General features: G+C 35.0%; 1 protein-coding gene across 2 annotated transcripts; it reads left to right on the forward strand.

Moving 5' to 3' along the window:
* The first annotated feature begins 4,867 nt into the window (after positions 1 to 4,867).
* On the forward strand, positions 4,868 to 19,177 carry LOC106614857 (cyclin-dependent kinase-like 4). Of its 2 annotated transcripts, none has more exons than XM_036371045.2 (8): positions 4,868 to 5,171; positions 12,505 to 12,560; positions 12,623 to 12,753; positions 14,324 to 14,609; positions 14,843 to 15,093; positions 17,929 to 18,024; positions 18,164 to 18,478; positions 18,671 to 19,177. In XM_036371045.2, exons 1-8 carry the CDS (start codon positions 5,137 to 5,139, stop codon positions 18,803 to 18,805), a joined length of 1,305 nt encoding a protein of 434 aa, XP_036226938.1. In that variant the 5' UTR covers positions 4,868 to 5,136; the 3' UTR covers positions 18,806 to 19,177. The 2 variants fall into 2 exon arrangements, with proteins under 2 accessions (XP_036226938.1, XP_036226936.2); XM_036371043.2 differs by lacking the exon at positions 4,868 to 5,171 and adding an exon at positions 9,560 to 10,702.
* Positions 19,178 to 19,963: the final 786 nt, after the last annotated feature.

Below are 19,963 nucleotides of genomic sequence, written 5' to 3' on the forward strand. Positions count from 1 at the left end.
AAAGCGAAATTTATTTGATTGAATTCAGTAATTATGCAGATCAAATTTTTTTAAGGGAATAGCGCTCACCAAGAAATAGCACTACTAGCTCCAATTTTTTTTTTCTTAAATTGGTTCATCTGCGGTAAGAACACATGCAAAGATACAAGTCATTCTGTCAATTAATTTTTTGTTTGCAAGCTATTTGAAGTTGACGTGTCAGAGTATTTTTTAAATATGGAAAAAATTTAATATCGCGCAGGGATTAGATTCTTTGTATTGAAAGGTTTAAAAGCAAAGGAAATTTATGAACAATTGTTAGAAGTGTATAAGGAGTCCTCATCTTCAAAACACACCGTTGAATTTAAACGTGGTCGTACTAGGCTTGAAGACCGCCGCCACACCAGAAATCATTGAGCACTTTCATAACATTGTTAGTGAAGATCCAATTTAGACTAAGCGTGAAATTGCTAATGCCATAGGCATCTCAGACGAATGAGTACTTCATATTTTACATGAAGAATTACATATGAAAAAGCTGTTCGGAAAGTTAGTGCCGCACACGTTAACAATTCAACAAAAACTGGATCGAAAACAAGTTTATTAGCATAAGCAGCATTTTAAGCAAAATAACACCGATTTCTTGCATCGTTTTTAACTATGAATGAGACTTAGATCTACCACCATGATCCTAAATTGAAACAAGAACGTTTACAGTGGACTGAAGCTGGTTGTTCAGCTCCCTAGCAGCTGAAGTCACAACGATCAGCAAAGAAGGTTATGGCATCAGTTTTTGGGATACAAAGGAATTTTGTTGATCTATTATCTGCAGAAAGGTAAAACAATCAACTCTGAATATTATTGCAGCCTTTTGGATCAGCTGGATGAAAAATCATTTCGTAAGAAAAGACCTGGATTGCAGCACAAAAAAAAAACACAGTTTTCACCAAGTCAATGCACTTACTCTCAAAATTCAATGAGTTAAAATGCGAATTGCTTGAACATCCACCGTACTCACTAGATTTGGCTCCAAGCGACTACTACTTCTTAAGAAACCTGAAACAATTATTTCGTGGAAAGCGTTTCTCGTCGAATGAAGAAGCTATTACAGCCGAAGACGGGTATTTTGGGGAGCTTCAGGAAAGTCGTTATAGGGATGGCATGAAATTATTGTAGAATCATTGAAATAAGTGTATGAAGTTAAGACAAATTATATTTAATAAAAAATATATTTGGTACCAAAAACAGTGTTTTTTTATTTATAGCGCAGAAACTTTTCAACCAACCTGTATTTGTATATAGAACGATGGAATTATTGGTATGTAAACAATGGCCGGAACATTTTCACACAAAGGTCAAAAGCCGACCACGAGCCACACGTTAAGCTGTAACTAATACGGATTTTACGATGTATTTTGTGTGTGTGTCAACTTCTAGCTTTATATATTTTTGTGTGTGTATATTTGTGGTTGAGTGTGATACAGAAGACCGGTCGGGTGCCTTGCTAAAGTGTTATAAATGTGAAACGACGACCACTAGGCAAATGATTACAAACTGATTTGCGGTGAACCGCTCATTAAATAAACCGAAATATATTTATTCGAGTGCGAGTAAATACATGTCCGGCTGCATGCCAATTTCGAAAACGTGGTACCCGAGTTTGACTTCTTGGTCTTTTGCACGACAGTGACTAGCAATTTTCTGCGCCACTTAAGTATTTCCTGTAAAAACTCCAACCAGTGCAATGGTGTTCTAATTTTAAATTTAATAAAGCTGAAAGTCTTTAATATTTAGTAGTTATAATTTACTTAGTAATCCAATTAGTATTGGAAAATTATTTGATTTATATGGTATTTATTATTAAATAATTTTAAGTTGAGTGTACTAAAGCGGATTAGAGTTTGAAAAAATATATTGCCGATGAAAACAATTGCAATTACTGTCACTTGCGATACGCACTTTGCAGCTCTGGACATGCAGGTATTATTGCATATTATTTCACGACACACTAGCCTGACAAAATTTCAAAGATGTACATTGAGTTCAATCGTGAAGTTAGCCAAAAATCCACTCTTCCTTCAAGTCGAATTCAGATTATTTATTAAGGAAAAATGATATTCTATGAAGATCTCTATCTTGACTGTGATATATTAGTTTGTATGGCAGCTTTTGTGAAAATTCTATTCAGGTGCTAGATATCCTTTTGAATGTGTGATTGTAGCAAAAAATATTTGGCGTACAACGTTTGAAGTGAGCACCAAAACATGGCGGTTAGGGGCATTAATTGTTCTTTCGATATGAAAAGTTTATTGAATTCACTACAAAAGCTTTCAGCAAAGTGTTCATTACAACAACAATTTCATGTTAGATATGTTCTTGAAATGAAAAACAAATCGAATTAAACATATATATTTCCACGGAATGACGGCATTACACCAAGTATAAGAGTATGAAATATTTCCTTCTCTCCTCAAGTAAGATTTTTTTGAGTGTTACTTTTGCATTCCAATTAATTAACACTCTCTTAAGGCGTTTCACTAAGTAAATCATATGGTGAGAACGTTATATTTTCTATGTACAGAAATCTCATAATTAATTAATATTATTAAGGGTTTATTGTGGATCTATGCTCCTAGCAGGAATAACTCCAACAAATATGAGGGGTGAGCCTAATCTAATAATTTTAAAATCTTTTTTTTTCATATTTCAATGAGAAATTGAAAAATATCTATCTAAAACGATTGAAAAATTCAAAATATATTCAATATAAGGCAATAGCCGTTTTATTTTCAGAGCCTCTAACAGTTTTACTCTTCACATAAAACTTTAATTTTTCTCGAAACTACTTTTTTCGATGCAGTCGTCACAATATCTCAACTTAAACTAAGTCGATTTATATCAAGTATTGAGTGAGACGAATGTTTTTTGAACATATCTCTATCGTATGAACCAACCAGAACTGAAAATTTCCACTTTGTGATAAAAAATAAAAATTAAAAAAATGTCTGTTGTTGGTTCATACGATAATAACACTTATAATAATCAGATTTTTTGACAAAAAACTCTTGAATTTGGGCTCTCTAGATTATAATTCCGCTTTGACAGTTAAACTTTTAGACTCCAAAGCGTTATTCGTATCTTTGGACTCTTTTATAATCATGATAAATTTAGATTGTCAAGATCAAAAATATTACTAATAACGCCCACTTTTAGCGTATTAGTTCCCATCACATTTCTCAAATTTCCTTCTGGCAACGAAAGATCATTATTTATTTATTAATTTTAGTCTATTCTGCTGACATTTCGGAGTCAAGATTTTTAATATTTGGAAATAATTAAGTTCAGGTGGACTTTTTTTCAAGCTTTCTAATTCGGATTTGTTTATGTGGTCTCCGATGTGAATATTATGCAGCGCTTTTATGTACTGATCTTTTGATCTTGCCCCATTATGATATTTAGAGGATAGTTTCTCACACTAATCAATACGTGCTGTTCGGACATTTGAATGAATTTTAACTTGTGTTTCAAATATATGATCAATCGATCTGCCACTGCACGTCAGTAGGCATCCACTATGCTTGCTTTAGCTGCATTATAGCTCTCTTGAGTCTATATGAAATTTCCATGCGTGCAACCGTATAATTACACCGTGCATTTTCTCAAGCATGAAACTTGCTATTAAACAAAACATTGACTTAATTAACTGGAAAACAAGAAAACATGTTAACTTCGGTTGCACTGAAGCTATAATACCCTTCACAAATACAAAGGCTCCTTACAAGAACGTGATTCCGATCAAAACAAAAAAGTTTTCCAGGCAAAAAACTTTACTCCAATCGTTCAGTTAATATGACAGCTATATACTATAGTCATCCGATCTATACAATTTCTTCGGAGATTGCATTGTTGCCTTAGAAAATAACTCATGCCAAATTTCGTAAAGATATCTGGTCAAATACAATACATATCTGTTTCCCATACAAGTACTTGATTCCGATTGTACAGTTTTTATGGCAGCTATATGCTATAGTGGTGCGATGTCGGCCGTTCCAACAAATGAGCAGCTTTTAGTGAGGAAAGGACAGCTGCAAAATTTCAGAACGATAGCTTGAAAACAGAGGCACTATTCTGTATATATACAGACGGACGGAGAGACAGACGGACATTTATGTATATATTTTATAGGGTCTCTGACGTTTCCTTCTGGGTGTTACAAACTTCGTGGCAAACTTAATATACACAGTTCAGGGTATAAATATTACACGAAAAAACTCGAAAACCAAAGTAAACACGCATTCTCAACCGCCGCTATACTTTAATACCAGGTACGCACATGCTACCACAGCGGCGATGCCAAGAATTGCAAGAGCAGCGAGGTTAAACCAACTTTTAAAGTAGTATTAGCAGTAATCAAACCGCACCAGTACATATCTGTATATATATATATTTGCATGTATGTATGCATATGTCCGGAATTCGCAACAAATGTCAACACGCACCTGGAGATATGCACAGCACGTGGTACTACGTGGCGTATAAGTAACTTGTACTAATTGAAATTCAACAACTGCATGCATGTGGCCAACCAAGCAATGGAATGGGGTACATGCTTACAAACACACATATACATGTATGCACACATTACATACTTAGTTATTGATATACACGCACATAATCACATTAATTAGCGCTGCGACACAGTATACAAGCAGCTGGCGTCTTATGACTAGCACTACTTACCACATGTCATACACACGCACCTACAGTTTGTCCACCACAAACACTACTGACGGTGGTAAATACAATAATTATTGTTTGCGCAATGGTTTGTTGTTGTATATATATCGCGCTTCGCCAGCGAATAACGTCAGTACTCTTGGACTTTGGCGAAAGGACATTCCGTGTAGTCGTCTTGAGTTGATCGGTCGTTTGGTAGCATTGTCGGGCGGTCGATAAAACTAGAAAAAAACGCAATTGTTGTACATTTTTAGATTTATACACATACCAACGAGCGTTTTAGTTTGCTCTGACGTCAGAAGTTCCATTCAAAAATTTTCGGTAACAGCAAGTTTAGTGACTATTTTTAGTGCAATTTACGTGTGACGTGCCTTAATAACAAATTTCGTTTATTTCGTTACGAAAAAGTGGAAAAGAAATATGTTTGAGCTCTCGAAATTATTTTCGCTGCGACGGTAAGCAGATAGTTATTTTTAAACCATATAACTTTACGAAATGCGTAAGCGTCTAAATGCCTGCATGCATATATCTACATACATAAGAGTGTAGTTATAAGTATATGTCTATATGCTTTTACAATTTTCATGCGTGCAAATATGACCTATTGAGTTTTTAATTCTATGCCGTAATATAATGAGGTAATAAAGCAGCTGACTGTTCCAGTTGCCGTTTAACGCGCGGAAGAGTTGCAGCTTATCGCTCCGATCTTGATTGACCTAATCGGTTTGGTATATACTTAATCTCCGGCTCTGTGTTCAAAAAGTGCTTAATTAATTGTCAGTAGTGTAATATCACAATCATTTACTTAAAATATATAACGTTCCTCTATTATTGCCCACGAATGACACAACCTCGCCAGTTTAAAAAAAAAAGGTTGTGTAATTTAAAATAAGTATATATTTTTTTTAATGATTAAACTAAAAATTTCTATACAACTAGTTAGAGCATATGTAAATGAATAAATGGTTAAATTTATTTAGAAATATAATTTAAAATTTTCGCTCTCAAAAATCACTTTTATGACATCGAATATATTGCTTGGTTATCAAGTAACCCATGAACACAAAAAAAAATTAAATAAAGTGCATGTGGCACACAGTGGCGTGGCAAAATTAATTACAGTGGCTTGAAATCGGATTTTTCTAGTCAAAATGCAATAAAATAAAAAAAAGTAAAAATTTGCATGCAGCATAATTAGGGATCGATCTTGCCGTCCTAATTGGTCGGGAAATATTTTCCACAGCAAATTAACTCTCTGACGGTCCTCCGGTTGTCTTGGTACTTATTATTATGATATGTATCTATTTTTTTCAAAGTAATTTTAGAACTCCATCAACGATTCAAAACAGCAATTTTTATACACATTTATAATTACACTCCAAAACACTCGGCTAACTGTTGGACCAAGGTATTTTAATTTTTTTTTTGTGAGATCGAGTCCTAAGTAAAAAAGTAATTTCTCCGTTTTTCGGAATTAAATTTATCTTGCGAAAATAATTTTTGAAATTTTTATGGGCAGCGATTGAAATCGATATTGTATACAACTAAAAGATAGTTAAAACTCGAATTTTGATAGAAAATTAAGTTCAAAAGTTAAAAAATCCATGTACAAAGCTCAATTTTGTTCACAAAGGGAATTTTCTTTTCAGCATAATATTTTTTCACAACTTTGTATGGTATCAGTACCATTCATTTTTACAGCTTTCCTAAAAATGTATCATAAAGTTATATAAAAAAAACGTTTAAACGGTGAATAAATCAGTATTGAACATATTTATTAAAATTATAAATTAGCACTAGAAGTCACCAACTTCGAAAAAGTACACCTGAATAAATATTGTGTACCTACAACAAGGTGGAGATGGTGACTCAGCTTTGAGAAAGCACTCATTATAGAAATTATAAGGGTTTTAAGCAAATGTAGGTTTGCTATAGGTTTGGTAAGATTAGGTTTCGGATCTGGCACCAGCGCCCATATGGCATCCAAGATGTTTTAACTTTCCTCTATCGGAAGCAGAGTCAGTCAAGAAGAAAGGGTTGAGATATTTCTAACAGCTCTGACATTTGATGTCCGTCAACACTTTTAGACTCGACGCTTGTTAGCATAATGTACAGTGTCCGGTTAAAATCATTGTAAATGCGGCAGGATGCGACCAAGCTCACGTAAAGTCAGTTGTCTAATGCTAAACTGCAAGAGTACAGCGGACCTGTGACCCAGAAGACACTTGGAGACAGACTCCAAGAATTATCCGAAACCCGTCCTCCTGTCAACGTGCCCACTAAATACGCGTACTTTTTTCTTCATCGCTGTACAAGTATTATTATTTTAGAGTTATTATTTAATAGCTATTTATGTTTAATAGTTCTCAAACGTCGTTTGGAAGTAGAATAACTAAATTTTCCTGTGCAAAGTTTAGACATTTTTTTGTTGTCTAAATAAAAATGGAACGTAATTGAAACCTCCTTTAAGTTGTTATTTCCTATAGCTTTTCTGCCTTTCTCTTCTAATAAAACCAGCTCTGTCCTATATCATCTGGAAACCCCTATTTACCAAATAGCATCAATATGTATACCAAAAGAGGAGGAAAAGCTAATCTGAACAAGAATGACTTCAGTATAAGTGATAATCAGACACTTCCGCATTAATACTTACATATATATTTACAATACTAGAATATTCTAGTAAATAGATATGCAATATTTTTGCATACATTTAGGGTTTTATTGTACTTAGCTTAGTTACAATGAACCGCTTTAAGTCAAATATGCAACGTTTTGTTTGATAACTTGTTTTCCTTTTGAAGGAATATTCGTAATGCAAATTTTCCTTGAGCAAAATCATACACCATAGACAGGAACAGGTAGTAATGATTAAGTGCCAGGTCGGGACTATAGGGTGCATGCATAATGGCCTCACAACATAACACGCGGAGAATCTGGCGGTATACTATTGATGTGAGTGGCCTGGCGTTGTTAACGATGCAGATCCGAATTAAGGGGTTAAAAAAATTACAGTATTGAATAATCGTTTCTGTCAGTAATTTATTTGGTTTTGTGAAGGTAAAAACATAGCATCATTAAATCAGTTTTCGACTAGACTTGATAGAAATTCGAAACAAAAACATTAATAGTTCTAAGAGTAGTGCTCTTTGTGTTGATCAGTCCATCACTAATTCTGAGATATTCATCTAAAATCAATCGGGTAAAAAAATAATTTTATTAATAGATAATCAAGGGCTGGTCGAAGCTTTTTCTCTCATCGCAATTTCACCATGATGACTTTCGTTAATGTAAGTGACCCACTTTTTATCCCTAAATGTATCGATTTTGTTTCGATTCCTATTAATTCCTAATTCAATGGTTCTAAATGGTTTTTTGTGAACTTTTTAGCTCCAAGACAATCGAAAAAGTGTTGACATGATGGTCTGTCGGATGATATTTTCGACAATTGACCTTCCAGAGCTTGGTGAAACTTTGACATCGATATTACCAGAATGAACGAAATCGGCAAAACAAAATTTTATTTTTGACTTTATTATATATGATTAGAAACCATCGATTAGAAACATGATGAATTTATTTTCACAAGACCGTATACATATATATATGTACTCATAACAGAACAAATTGTATTTCCAATTTTTCCTTGTAATGCCTTCGAAATCTCACCAAGCGGAGTATTATCATAATTTTGCCTTTTTTCCATGTTCTTATTAAACATTAAGTGCCACAAATGTCTATTTCGAATGCACCGTTAATTAGCATGTTCAATTTATGGAAAATAACTCGACTGAAACCAATTACCCCCCAAAAAAAACCAATAACCAATTGTGCCATAAATGCTGCGCATTTCAAGCTAAAGCTTGGCATATTTATGAATAAAAAGCAAGAACAACGTGCACGCCTTCATAAAGCAAAAGCACAATTTCACACAGAGCAGCTAAATGCGCTCTACCGCACCGCCACCGCATAGCTTGACGATTTGTTGTGGTTGAAGCGATCACAGCAACGATTGCTATGATACGCGGCGCTTTCGAAAGCAGCAAACAAAACAAAGCAAAAACAACAACAAAACAATTTAATATACAGCTAAAGGACAAAAGTAATAACGACAAAAACACACATACACTCGCAAAATGGGTTGAATAATATAGAATATAACAACAGTTTCAGCTGGCCAAGCAAAGCGGAAGGTGTAGCACACCTGCTGGCGCAAAAGTAGCAACAGTATAAATAACAAAGAACAGCTGAGTGGTTTATTGTACGCCACTAAACCGCTAGTTTAACGACTGCAAGGGAAGGCGAAAATATTTTACGGTCACATAACAAACGCCAAGTGAAGTGACAGGCATGTGAATGTGTGTGTTGCGGTCGTATTGGTGTGGAAGAAGTAATGTGTAATTAAAACAGCATTAGTTTATTACAAAACACTGCGGTTGGTGGACACCCCACTCTACTACCTCTGTGTGATCAAAGTGCGCAGTTCAATCACCTTTCGTAAATCGCTGACATTCACGACATTGAAATGCCGAAAAGCAATATGTGATTCAGAAATTTTCCGATTTTCTTTGCGTTTGTGAAAAAAATATGTGAATTATTGATTTTTGCGGCGGGCAGCTGTTTGTATTAAATAACTGTAAACCAATATGCATGCATATATACATAAAATACCGTTGTGTTCTACACATGTGAGCGAATATTTGCCTGTATATGTGTGTGTGCGTGTAAGCTAAAGTATTAAATAGAAATCAATTTGTGCAAGCGGCTTACAAATATACTGCTGTAAATTAATAATTTTTCTCCATAGTGCATGGAAAAATTATTTTAATTTTTTTCTCAACACTTTTTGCCAATAAAGCACTAGCTCATATCTTGCTCTCCGCTCGTTCTCATTTTTATACCCTGAACAGGGTGTATTACGTTTACCACGGTGATTGTAAACCCCTATAAAGTACTCGTACATATGTATGATGAGCTGAGTCGATGCCATGTCCTTCTGTCCGTCTGTCATATGTAAGCGAAATATTCCCTCAGTTTTCGAGATATCCCCAAGAAGCTGCTCATTTGTCGGATTAGCCGATATCGAACCACTATAGGCTATAATGTCAGAAAAACTGACCTATCAAAAATTCCTTGTATTGAATACTTTTTTACTTAAAGGGATATCTTCACGAAATTTGGTACTGAGTATTGCTCAATACCATGATACAATCTTCGAAAAAATTGTTCAGATCAGATGGCTAGAGCATATAGCTTCTATACAAACTAACCCATCCAAATCAAGCCCTTGTATGGAAACCTTTTTCATTTGAAGATATATCTTCACGAAATCTTACACAAATTCTTATCCACTACAATGCTTTAACGATTAAAGAAATTGTTTTAATCGGGCCACTATAACATATTGCTGTCATACAAACTGACCGATCAAAATCGAGTTCTTGCATTTAAAACTTTTTTATTTGACATGGTTTCTTTATGAAATTTGACATAAAGCCGAGGCTAAAATCTCCGAATAAATTGTTAAGTTCGGACCACTATTGCTCATAATTGCCAAAGACACTTACCGATCAAAATTAAGATAAGGAAATGATCTTTTTATACCCATTTATAAGAGCACCTGTGAAGGGTATTATAGCTTGTGCTGCTGTTGTTAAAATTTACATTTCATTTTTACAACTCTTTGCTCAACTCAAAGCTTTTGCGCTGCGCTCATCGATTTCAATCACCATTTAATACGCATTTTCATTAAGGGTTAAAAGGAAAAACGCTGTACATACACAAAACCGCTTGCAGTTTTTACGCTTTACACGCTACTTTATTAATATCAATCACCGTTTAATTGATTGTTGCACACATACAAATTCAAAAATTGTTTACGCAAAAAAATATATAATCATTTGATGTGTCCTTATAAAATGCTGCCACGTAAAGAAGTTTCAACACGTCGTGCCAATTTGCTGCGTGGCCTAAGTTTGAGTTTAAGGTAATTTCCTTTTTTTAGGTTGAATGATGTGACTAGCTATTTAGTGGTGATAGAAATATGAACTTATGAAACACAATAAAATATTTATGGTAATAGGACTACTTCGCTCAATATAAAAAAAATTGCAAAAATATTTAAGGTTAATTATACTCCTGAGATCTTTCCATGTTTCAATTTAAAGCTAACTAACCAATATAGTATAAAGCATTCTACAGACACAACTAAAAATAAAGTCGGTTATTTCGTTAAATGAAATAAATATTTTTTATATGACAAGATTTAAAGTTCGCCTTACTTTCCTTTTGATATCCACATATCTACTCAAATCCTTTCTGATATTTTTTCCCATATTATTTTAAACCTTATACTTTATACATATATATTTGACTTTTTCTCTTATTGTTGTTGTGTAGCCTTTTCTTATCGAATATATATAAGGTTCTCAATTTGTTTTTATTCACACTCAAAAGCCCGATGTATTTTATGAGGAGCTATTACTGGTTTATGCTTGTCGAGAAATAATGATCGCAGGAAAAATCCCACAACTTTAAGTATAACCTCAGTCCGGATTTGTATTTAATGATCTCAAAGTCGTAATTCTGAATTCAACATATTACCATTACGGCGATCTCATATCGGCGATCGCTGCATTCATTACTATATTACTTGAGAACCCACATCATTTTCCTTAATCAAAATTGAATGATCAATAGATCGTTGGGTACTATAACTAATGTGTCTGTCCGGCTACCTCTAAATAATATCTTCAATTCGGTGGTGACACTAGCAGCTTAAAAAAACCCCTTTTGATTTCTGATCGTATTTTCAATCTATTTTCAAAATCCAACTATAGTTGGTAAGCTACTGACTTAAGGGGCACACCTAGCGTGACAGTCTACAAAAGACGATTTTTGGTAATTAAAAAAAAACTACTTTAAGAAAATTAGTTTAAAGTTTTTGAAGAAGAAATTTAAAAACTTTTCGAGTTACACGCACATATTGAATTATGAAAAAATCACAATTTTTTTAATTTCACACTAGGTATAATATTAAGGGATTGACAGATTCAAAACTTTCTGTCAGAACTTTGTAACCGAGCAGTAAATTAAGCAAAATTTCTGTAAATTTCAATAAAGGCCTACCTGCACCTAACTAAGTACATAGTTAGGCTAAGCGGCGATCGGCAAAACGTATTTCGAGGGAAGGCAACTAGCATGGCCCGTCTCCAAGATCACTAAGATTGAGCATATATCCTATGTTAATTGTATCTTTCTCTCCTCTCTTTTCCAATTTAATATTATACTAACAATCTATAACCACATGGCAAAAAGACCAATGCCAATATTATAAACTATAAAAGATATTCTAGACATCTCAATTTGTACATTAATAAGAAGTGATTAATGAATTTTTAGAGATTTTTCATTACACACGCTCGATCATACAACCGATAAAATAGTACAATCAAATTTTCGCACCGTTATATAATCATACCGTAAGCACCGTAAATACATCAGTAACCAAGGAAGAAAGAAATTAGTATGAATATAAATGCTATTTAGTATCAGTTGTCCGAAGCATCAGCTCATTAAAATTTTTTTAAAATAGAAAAAAGATCTAATAAAATCAATCCGTACCAATTGCAAGCTAGTTTCTGTGCACTTCCATTGCTTCTTTATTATATTTTCTTCTTTATATTTAATTAGTATATATGTAGATAATATATGTATCTACATTTTCTGTTTCATTCTTTAACTATTTAATCAAAACATTAGGCTAATAACTTAATTTATATTTTTTAGGCCTCAGGGTAGCAGTAAAATGGATCGCTACGAGAAATTGAGTAGACTTGGCGAGGGTATTATTTTATTTTGAAGCAGGCGCATCTGAAATGCATCTAAATACTATTTTGTCTTGCAGGTTCTTATGGCGTCGTCTACAAATGTCGTGATCGTGAAACGGGCGCCTTAGTGGCTGTCAAACGGTTTGTGGAATCCGAAGATGATCCAGCTATAAGAAAAATTGCCTTACGCGAAATACGACTATTGAAAGTTAGTATTCACCTTGATTTCAACGTTGTTAATTGAATGCTATTTTTATTATATTATTATACCTATTACTGGTTTTACATAACTATGTTAATGTTTACCAAATAGGCAAATGAAAACTAGATATTTTGTTTAATGTAAGGATAAAAGAAATCGTATTTGTGTCAAAGAACAAAAACGAAAAAGTAGGAATTCTGATTTCAATGCAGTCCACATGAAAATTGGCAGCCTCTACGTAGTGATAAATATTGCAGTACTTTTTAATAGAGGGAGATTTTAACAGAAAATCTGATATTACGGTACTGTTCATGGTGGACAGACCGAAAAGCGTCTACTATTTGCAGAACGCAGAGCATCCTGCTCCTCCCTTTGCAACCAACCTAATCTTACAGGAAATCATATCTAGCTCGTTTTTAAATCCCCTTCTTTTATTCCTGAAAATCGTGGTGCCTTAGTTAATTTGCGTAGAGCTTCCTATGTTCGTTTTAAATAATTTTTGAGCACATCTTTGCTGTCCTTTTCATCCCTACTGATCTACTGGAAGTGTAACAGAAACCCGATCAATTTCTTATAAAAATTTCAAGTTCGTTCTAATAAACGACAGTCAGACGACTCTAAATGATCCCTACATAAAAAAATCTTCAACTGAGTCTTGTATACTAATTTTGGTAGAGCACGACGTCGGTCCATCGTAAAGGGATTTTAGTTGACTATAGGGAATGCATTCTTTAATCATGAAACTATAATCTAAATCGCCAACCGCCAGAGAAACTTTGTTGGCAACGAAACTTTCGATTCAAGATTCCCGAAATCTATTGTAAAATAAATAATAAAAAGTCCTAGAAGATTTTCCTTGATTTTGATCGGTCAGTTTTAATGGCACTAATTGCTACAGAGATGCCAGCTGAACAATTTGTTCAGAGATTGCGTTACCATGGACAATAAGCTATGTCAAATTTCGTAAAGATGTCTAGATTTCCATACAAGAACTTGATTTTGATCGATCAGTTTGTATGGCAACTACAAGTATATTCTATAGTGTTCTGATATCGGCGATTATTCTTTATAGGGTGTCTAAAGTTTCGTTCTGGCTGTTACAAACTTCGTGGCAAACTTAATATACCCTGTTCAGGGTATAAAAGTGTTTTTCCTGTGCAACAAGTGTATTTCATACTCCCGATCGAGATGAGTGAGACAAATCAAAGTCTAAACTTGTACGGGCATTCATATTTTATACAATAAGAGTTTGGGACACAAATTATCAAACAAAGCCCAGGCACACTTGACATATAAATCTCCTAAAAGCTTTGACTACAAATTTCCACTCAAAACCTGCAGACAACTGGTGAATATGGCAGTTAAGATATACTGTTGCGTAGTGAAATAGAAACACACAAACCTACCCATATTATAATTTTCCCTCCCAATCGCTTGGGCACATTCCTCATCGAATGTCAGCAGATGTTTGCCTTCCCAAATTTGGAAATTTCCTTATTTCAATTTGAATTTATTTCAATTCCGCAACTAATGCACCTTACCTGTTCTTTGCTTTTTTCTTCCTTTTCTCACATAGAATCTGAAACATCCCAATCTGGTCTCACTACTGGAGGTATTTCGGCGTAAGCGACGTTTGCATTTGGTATTTGAATTTTGCGAGCTGACAGTGTTGCACGAATTGGAGCGACATCCGCAAGGCTGTCCGGAGCATTTAACCAAACAGATCGTCTACCAGACATTGCAGGGTGTCGCATATTGCCACAAGCAGGGCTGCCTGCATCGTGACATCAAACCGGAGAATATACTGTTGACAGCGCAGGGACAAGTGAAGCTGTGCGATTTCGGTTTTGCGCGCATGTTGAGTGAGTACAAAGGGGAAGGAGGAGACATTTTGCATCTACTAACAGCGACAGGCAGAAAATAGTTATCTTCAATTGTGCCACAGCACACAGCTTCCGCCATTGTGTTGCTCCCTGCTGTTGTGTGGCATTTTCTTTTTTCCAAAAAAATTTACCTTGTTCTCTTTTTTCTATTTTATTTTACTTATTTTCATTTTATCTGACTACTTTATTTTTCTTTTCCTTAACACCTGCAGGTCCTGGTGAGAATTACACAGACTATGTCGCCACCCGCTGGTATCGTGCGCCCGAGTTGCTTGTCGGCGATACACAGTACGGCACCGCTGTGGATGTGTGGGCAATCGGTTGTCTCTTTGCGGAGCTGGTGCGCGGCGAGGCGTTGTGGCCCGGTCGCAGCGATGTGGACCAACTGTATTTGATACGCAAAACTTTAGGTGACCTGCTGCCTCGGCATATACAGATTTTCTCACAAAATGAATATTTTAAGGTGAGAAAAATGTGAACTTATTTATTTTCGTACGAGGGTCGGACAGTATATCCTTTAGTCCTAATTTTTATTGTTGCAATGAGAAGATTGATCATTTGTCTCAAAACCGTTTGGAAAGTAGATATTTTTTTCCATTATATTTCTAATTTATCACCCTTCACATAGAATTACCTTTTGAGTTCATTTGGCTTAGATGCAGTCCAATAATGTCTAATAATTGAATAATACATATTATTTGGAGTTCTGCTCAACAGTGGACGACGACATTTTCGGTCTTTAAACCTCTTTATGATAAGGTCACTAGACCTTTGTCGACGGATTTTAGTCATTGCGTCATATTTTGATCTACATTCTTTATATACCTGACCATATCTTGCAAATCTGCAGACTAGGTTAGGTAATTAGGCTCATATTCGTAAAACCACGAATGATCCCTCTTGCACAACTAGAAACGACGGTCCATTGTGATGCTCAGATTTTCTAAATATTGATCAGAAAGACCGTCTCAAATCGGCAAAATTCCTTGATTCGTAGAAGGTATGACTACCGAGGTGTTGGGGTAAGGATGTATTTTCTTTCAAGTTCTTCAGCTTTGCAGTTACCACCGATTCCAGGCAATCTCCTATATTAATTTCTATCTTCGTAAATAAATTCACCTTTGGTTTCCATAACTTCAATAGCATTATCTGGTCGGATATATTAGTTTGGAGGACTGAGCGTAAACTTTTCAACCTGTTCTATATAAAAACGGGATACAAAATTCTTCTCAGCTTGTATACAAATATCTGGGTTAATCTAAAAGACGATTTTTTGTTCTAGTTCCTGCACCTTCTTGGTGACTTCCATTAGGCAAGTTTCTAAGTGTTACAATCTTAAATAAATATCTAAATACCATGATCTTAAAGCACAATATAAAAAGACTCGAATAATTTAGTAAGTAAAGTAATGGTCCATTTAGATCGCGAAAAAAATTTTTATATAAATCCACCCATACTTTAATCACATTTTAATTACAATAATGATCCAACGAGGGTCGTTTATTATTATATAGAAGACCAATTTGTAACATATTTCTTATGTCTATTTTGATAATTCGTGTGTAAACTAACCACTAAGTACCGAATAACACACCGGCAATTCTTCAGCTGCTTTCGCTCTTGAGAGAGTAGGGATCAAAACACCATAAATAATAAAACATTAAAAGACCATGTCGAAAAATTATAGCTTTATTTTGTTTTAATTGTTATTATTTACTATTACGTTGAAAAAAAAGAATTCTAGACAAAAAATATTGAAACATAAAAGGATAGTCATAGTCATGATTTTCTAGTCCATGAAACGGTCCTTAAATTCTAACAACCCAACTTTTTGTGCAAAGGTTGTGTATATAGTAAATTCCAAATAGATGGCTTTAGTAATATATATCTCGCAATGCATAAGTGCAATCGGATTAAACTATATGGCTTAGAAAGGTAAGAGTTTATACTAAAAAAATTCTCAGGCAGTTTTTTGATTGGCTGTCTCAGTATTGTATGAGGACGCTTCAAAGATGGACGCCAGCAAAGAAAAAATACGGCATATTTTTAAATTTTTCTTCGATAAAAGTAAAAACTCAAGCCAGCCGGCTGAAAATGTAAATAATGTTTCTGGTCCTGACACTTTCATAGCCAATCATGTGCAATTTCTGTTTCGTCGATTTCGTTCCCGTAATTTTTATCTCAAATATACACCACACTCTGGAAGGCAAATGGTTGAAAATATAGTAAAATTATGGAAATCGTGGCGATTGCCTAGAACTAAACATCGGCAAGAAACATAAATCTTTTGAAACCCCTTAAATAAGGCTGGATATAAAACAAGAACGATGTACGGTTGCCACATGAGTTAACGCAAAACACCCTTATGGACCGAATTTCCATTTCGGAAGCGGATGGTTATTGCTGATGAAAATAAGGTTACTTACAACAACATTAAGCGAAAAGAGGATTGAATGTAAGGAAAGTTTTGGTTTAGTAATGTCAACAATTGCACCGTCTGAAGGAAATAGTATCTCAAAGCTGTCTTTGGGTAATAGGAAAAAAATTGTGTTCCATTAGACCACACACATGGATAGTGAGTTAACAAAAACTCCGGGAGCATGGTTAGAAGGTACTTATCCATACACCTTATGATGCGGACTTGGCACCAAGTGGTTACCATCTGCTTTTGTCTATGGCGTATGATATTTCTGGTGGAAAATTCGTCACAAGAGTAGATTGTGAAAATCGACGTTTCCAATTCTTTGCCAATAGGGACGAGGCATTATGAATTTACCCTCGATATGTTATCGAACAAAACCGTACATATTTGACCTAAATCCAATCATTCTAATATTACCAAATAAACACTTTTATTTAATGCAAAAATAATATATTTATTTGTCCAAGACTGAAAGTAGATCAGAACTAATGGCTTTCTTTTTACTAGTATTTTTAACATAGCTATACAATTGAATTTTATTAGCTTAACTAACTTAAAGAGCAAAATTATTTATTTTATTCACAAAATCGAGATCCAAGCTTGTTAGCAATAGCTTTTTCTGAGCAATTGCTGTCAGGCTTCTCTTAATAATCTAATATTCGTCCTTGTCCTTAAAATAATTAGTATAGTTGATTATTTTCTTATGCAAAATTCGGTTTTAAAGTGTTTTTAGGTTATGGGAAACTTGTGGTTAGCTAACCCGGTAGTTGATTTTTCATTAAGAAAACCATTTTGCTCGCAAATATCAAAGAAGACCGGAGGCCCTCATGTTATCCTTATTTCAATTTTTCGTGCGATTTTTTTTTTGGTCTTTAGGGAATTACATTGCCAGTGCCGCCAACGCTGGAGCCGCTCGAAGACAAAATGCCAGCGAAATCACTACAAAATCCGCTCACCATAGACTTTCTCAAAGTAAGTACACACATACACACACAAAAAATAGTAGCAAACGAAATTCCAAAGTGTTCAAAAAGCGAAGAAAAAAAAGAAATAGAAACTGTAGATAGTAGAAAGAGTCCGAAACTTTGTTAAACCCACGTCTGCCTTCCAGAAATGCCTCGACAAGGATCCTTCCAAGCGTTGGTCCTGCGAAAAGCTCATCAAACACTCATACTTCGATGATTACGTCGCCAAACAGCGTGAACTGGAGCATGTTAATAGCCTCGAAGCGGCCGCACTACAACGACAACAACAATTGCTGCAACAACAACATCAGTTGCAACAACATTTGATGTTGCAGCCGCATAGTCAACAATTGCAGCCACAATCGCAACAGCACACACCGCTGCAGGCCCAACACCACCAGCAACAACAACAGCAAACACCATTGCTGCTGGCAGCGCAGGCGGCGCGTGACAAATCTAAGGTAATGGCCAAATGAAAAACTACGCAACAACAACAACAAGGCTAACAAGTGGCAGCAATTTAACTGTAACTGCCAATTTTGCGCACTTTTCCGAAAATTGGCGAACATTTCTGCAACGTCTTTTTGTGTTCTTTTCACTTTGTTTATCTTCTTTCTCGTTTTCTCTCTCTATCTCTCGTTTTTATTGCGTAGACTTCAAACACATCGCTTCCATTGCTGACCAACACCCAGCTGTCGCATCATCATCAGGACTATGTGAAGTTGCAACCGATTAATAAAAATGCCACATTGCTCCATCGCACCGAACATCATTTGCCAACGATATAGTGTATTGCGCACGTATGTGTCCAACAAAACACAACAATATCCACAACACAAAGGCATCAACAAGGCTGCCGCTGGCCGGCTAGTAGTTGGCATTGGCTGACAATGCTTGCGCCGGTTGGTTGACTAGTATTGGTTTGTTGCAACTACATTCTGCTTTATGTACACCATCCGGTGTGTAGTTGCAGCAACACTTAATTGGCGCTTTTCGTCGTGCTGGTGAAGCATGTGGAGCATTTCGCAACTGTTTTGATTTTCATCTTTAATTGAGATATCTTTTTAGTTGACTTAGATGCATATGTGTATTTTTTTATCAAAACAAAGCTGTATATGTCCAATACAAAATTTAATTAAATAATAAATAAATAATAATAATCAATGTTCTCAATATAATTTCATGCATTTAGTGCTACCGCTGCAGATTATAATTTTTAAAGCACTCCCGAGAACATGAGTCCGAATCACAACCTAGTGAATATATTTTATTGAACCTTCGGATGTATCATGCCATAAAAATATCATCGCTTATAATTCTCAAAAGTTATTCAAATTTTATGTGTACTATCAAACCCAATACCAACCAAGAATACTTAGAATAATAGGTATAGTCAAAATAAATATATTATATTTTCTTGCATTAAATTGAACCTTTTATTCAGCATAAGTAGAATTATTCAATTTAGATGTTGCTGCGTCTTGTTCGAGAACTTAAAAAATAATTTCATAATGCCACTCTCATAAAAACTCCTCCCTATTGGTAAAAAACTGGGACAGTCGACATTTCATTACCAGTATCCATCTATTTCAGAAATGGGTTCATTTTGTTGCGATTCAACAGTGATTTTTTGCGTTAACCCGTGTAGCACCCGTACATTGAGCTTATTTTGTATTCAACCTTACTTAAATGGTAAAAAAGACAACGTCTAGCTTTTCGGCAATCCAAACAGTACCTATATGATGGCCGAACTCGACGGTTTCCTTTATTTCATCGTTATTTTCGAATATTGGCCTCCCGAAGTTTGAAGCCCAAAAGTGGTGTAACCAATCGGTTACAGTAGCTGCGCCATAACTTGAGAATAACCTGATTACTGTAGTGTCTTTCAAGCGGAGGTGGCTGCCATCAAGGTAACAGTAGATGAACTACTAGTCCGAACTGCAGTA

The sequence above is a fragment of the Bactrocera oleae genome, chromosome 3 (genome assembly GCF_042242935.1).
Source record: "Bactrocera oleae isolate idBacOlea1 chromosome 3, idBacOlea1, whole genome shotgun sequence".
Classification (NCBI taxonomy): Eukaryota; Metazoa; Arthropoda; class Insecta; order Diptera; family Tephritidae; genus Bactrocera; species Bactrocera oleae.

Bases quoted from the DNA above. Each gene is read 5' to 3' on its own strand.
- LOC106614857 (XM_036371043.2), top strand. From the start codon at position 10,620: ATGTGTCCTTATAAAATGCTGCCACGTAAAGAAGTTTCAACACGTCGT. The intron at 10,703-12,504 runs GTAATTTCCTTT...TATATTTTTTAG, and splicing joins GGCCTAAGTTTGAGTTTAAG to GCCTCAGGGTAGCAGTAAAA. The intron at 12,754-14,323 runs GTTAGTATTCAC...TTTCTCACATAG, and splicing joins GCGAAATACGACTATTGAAA to AATCTGAAACATCCCAATCT.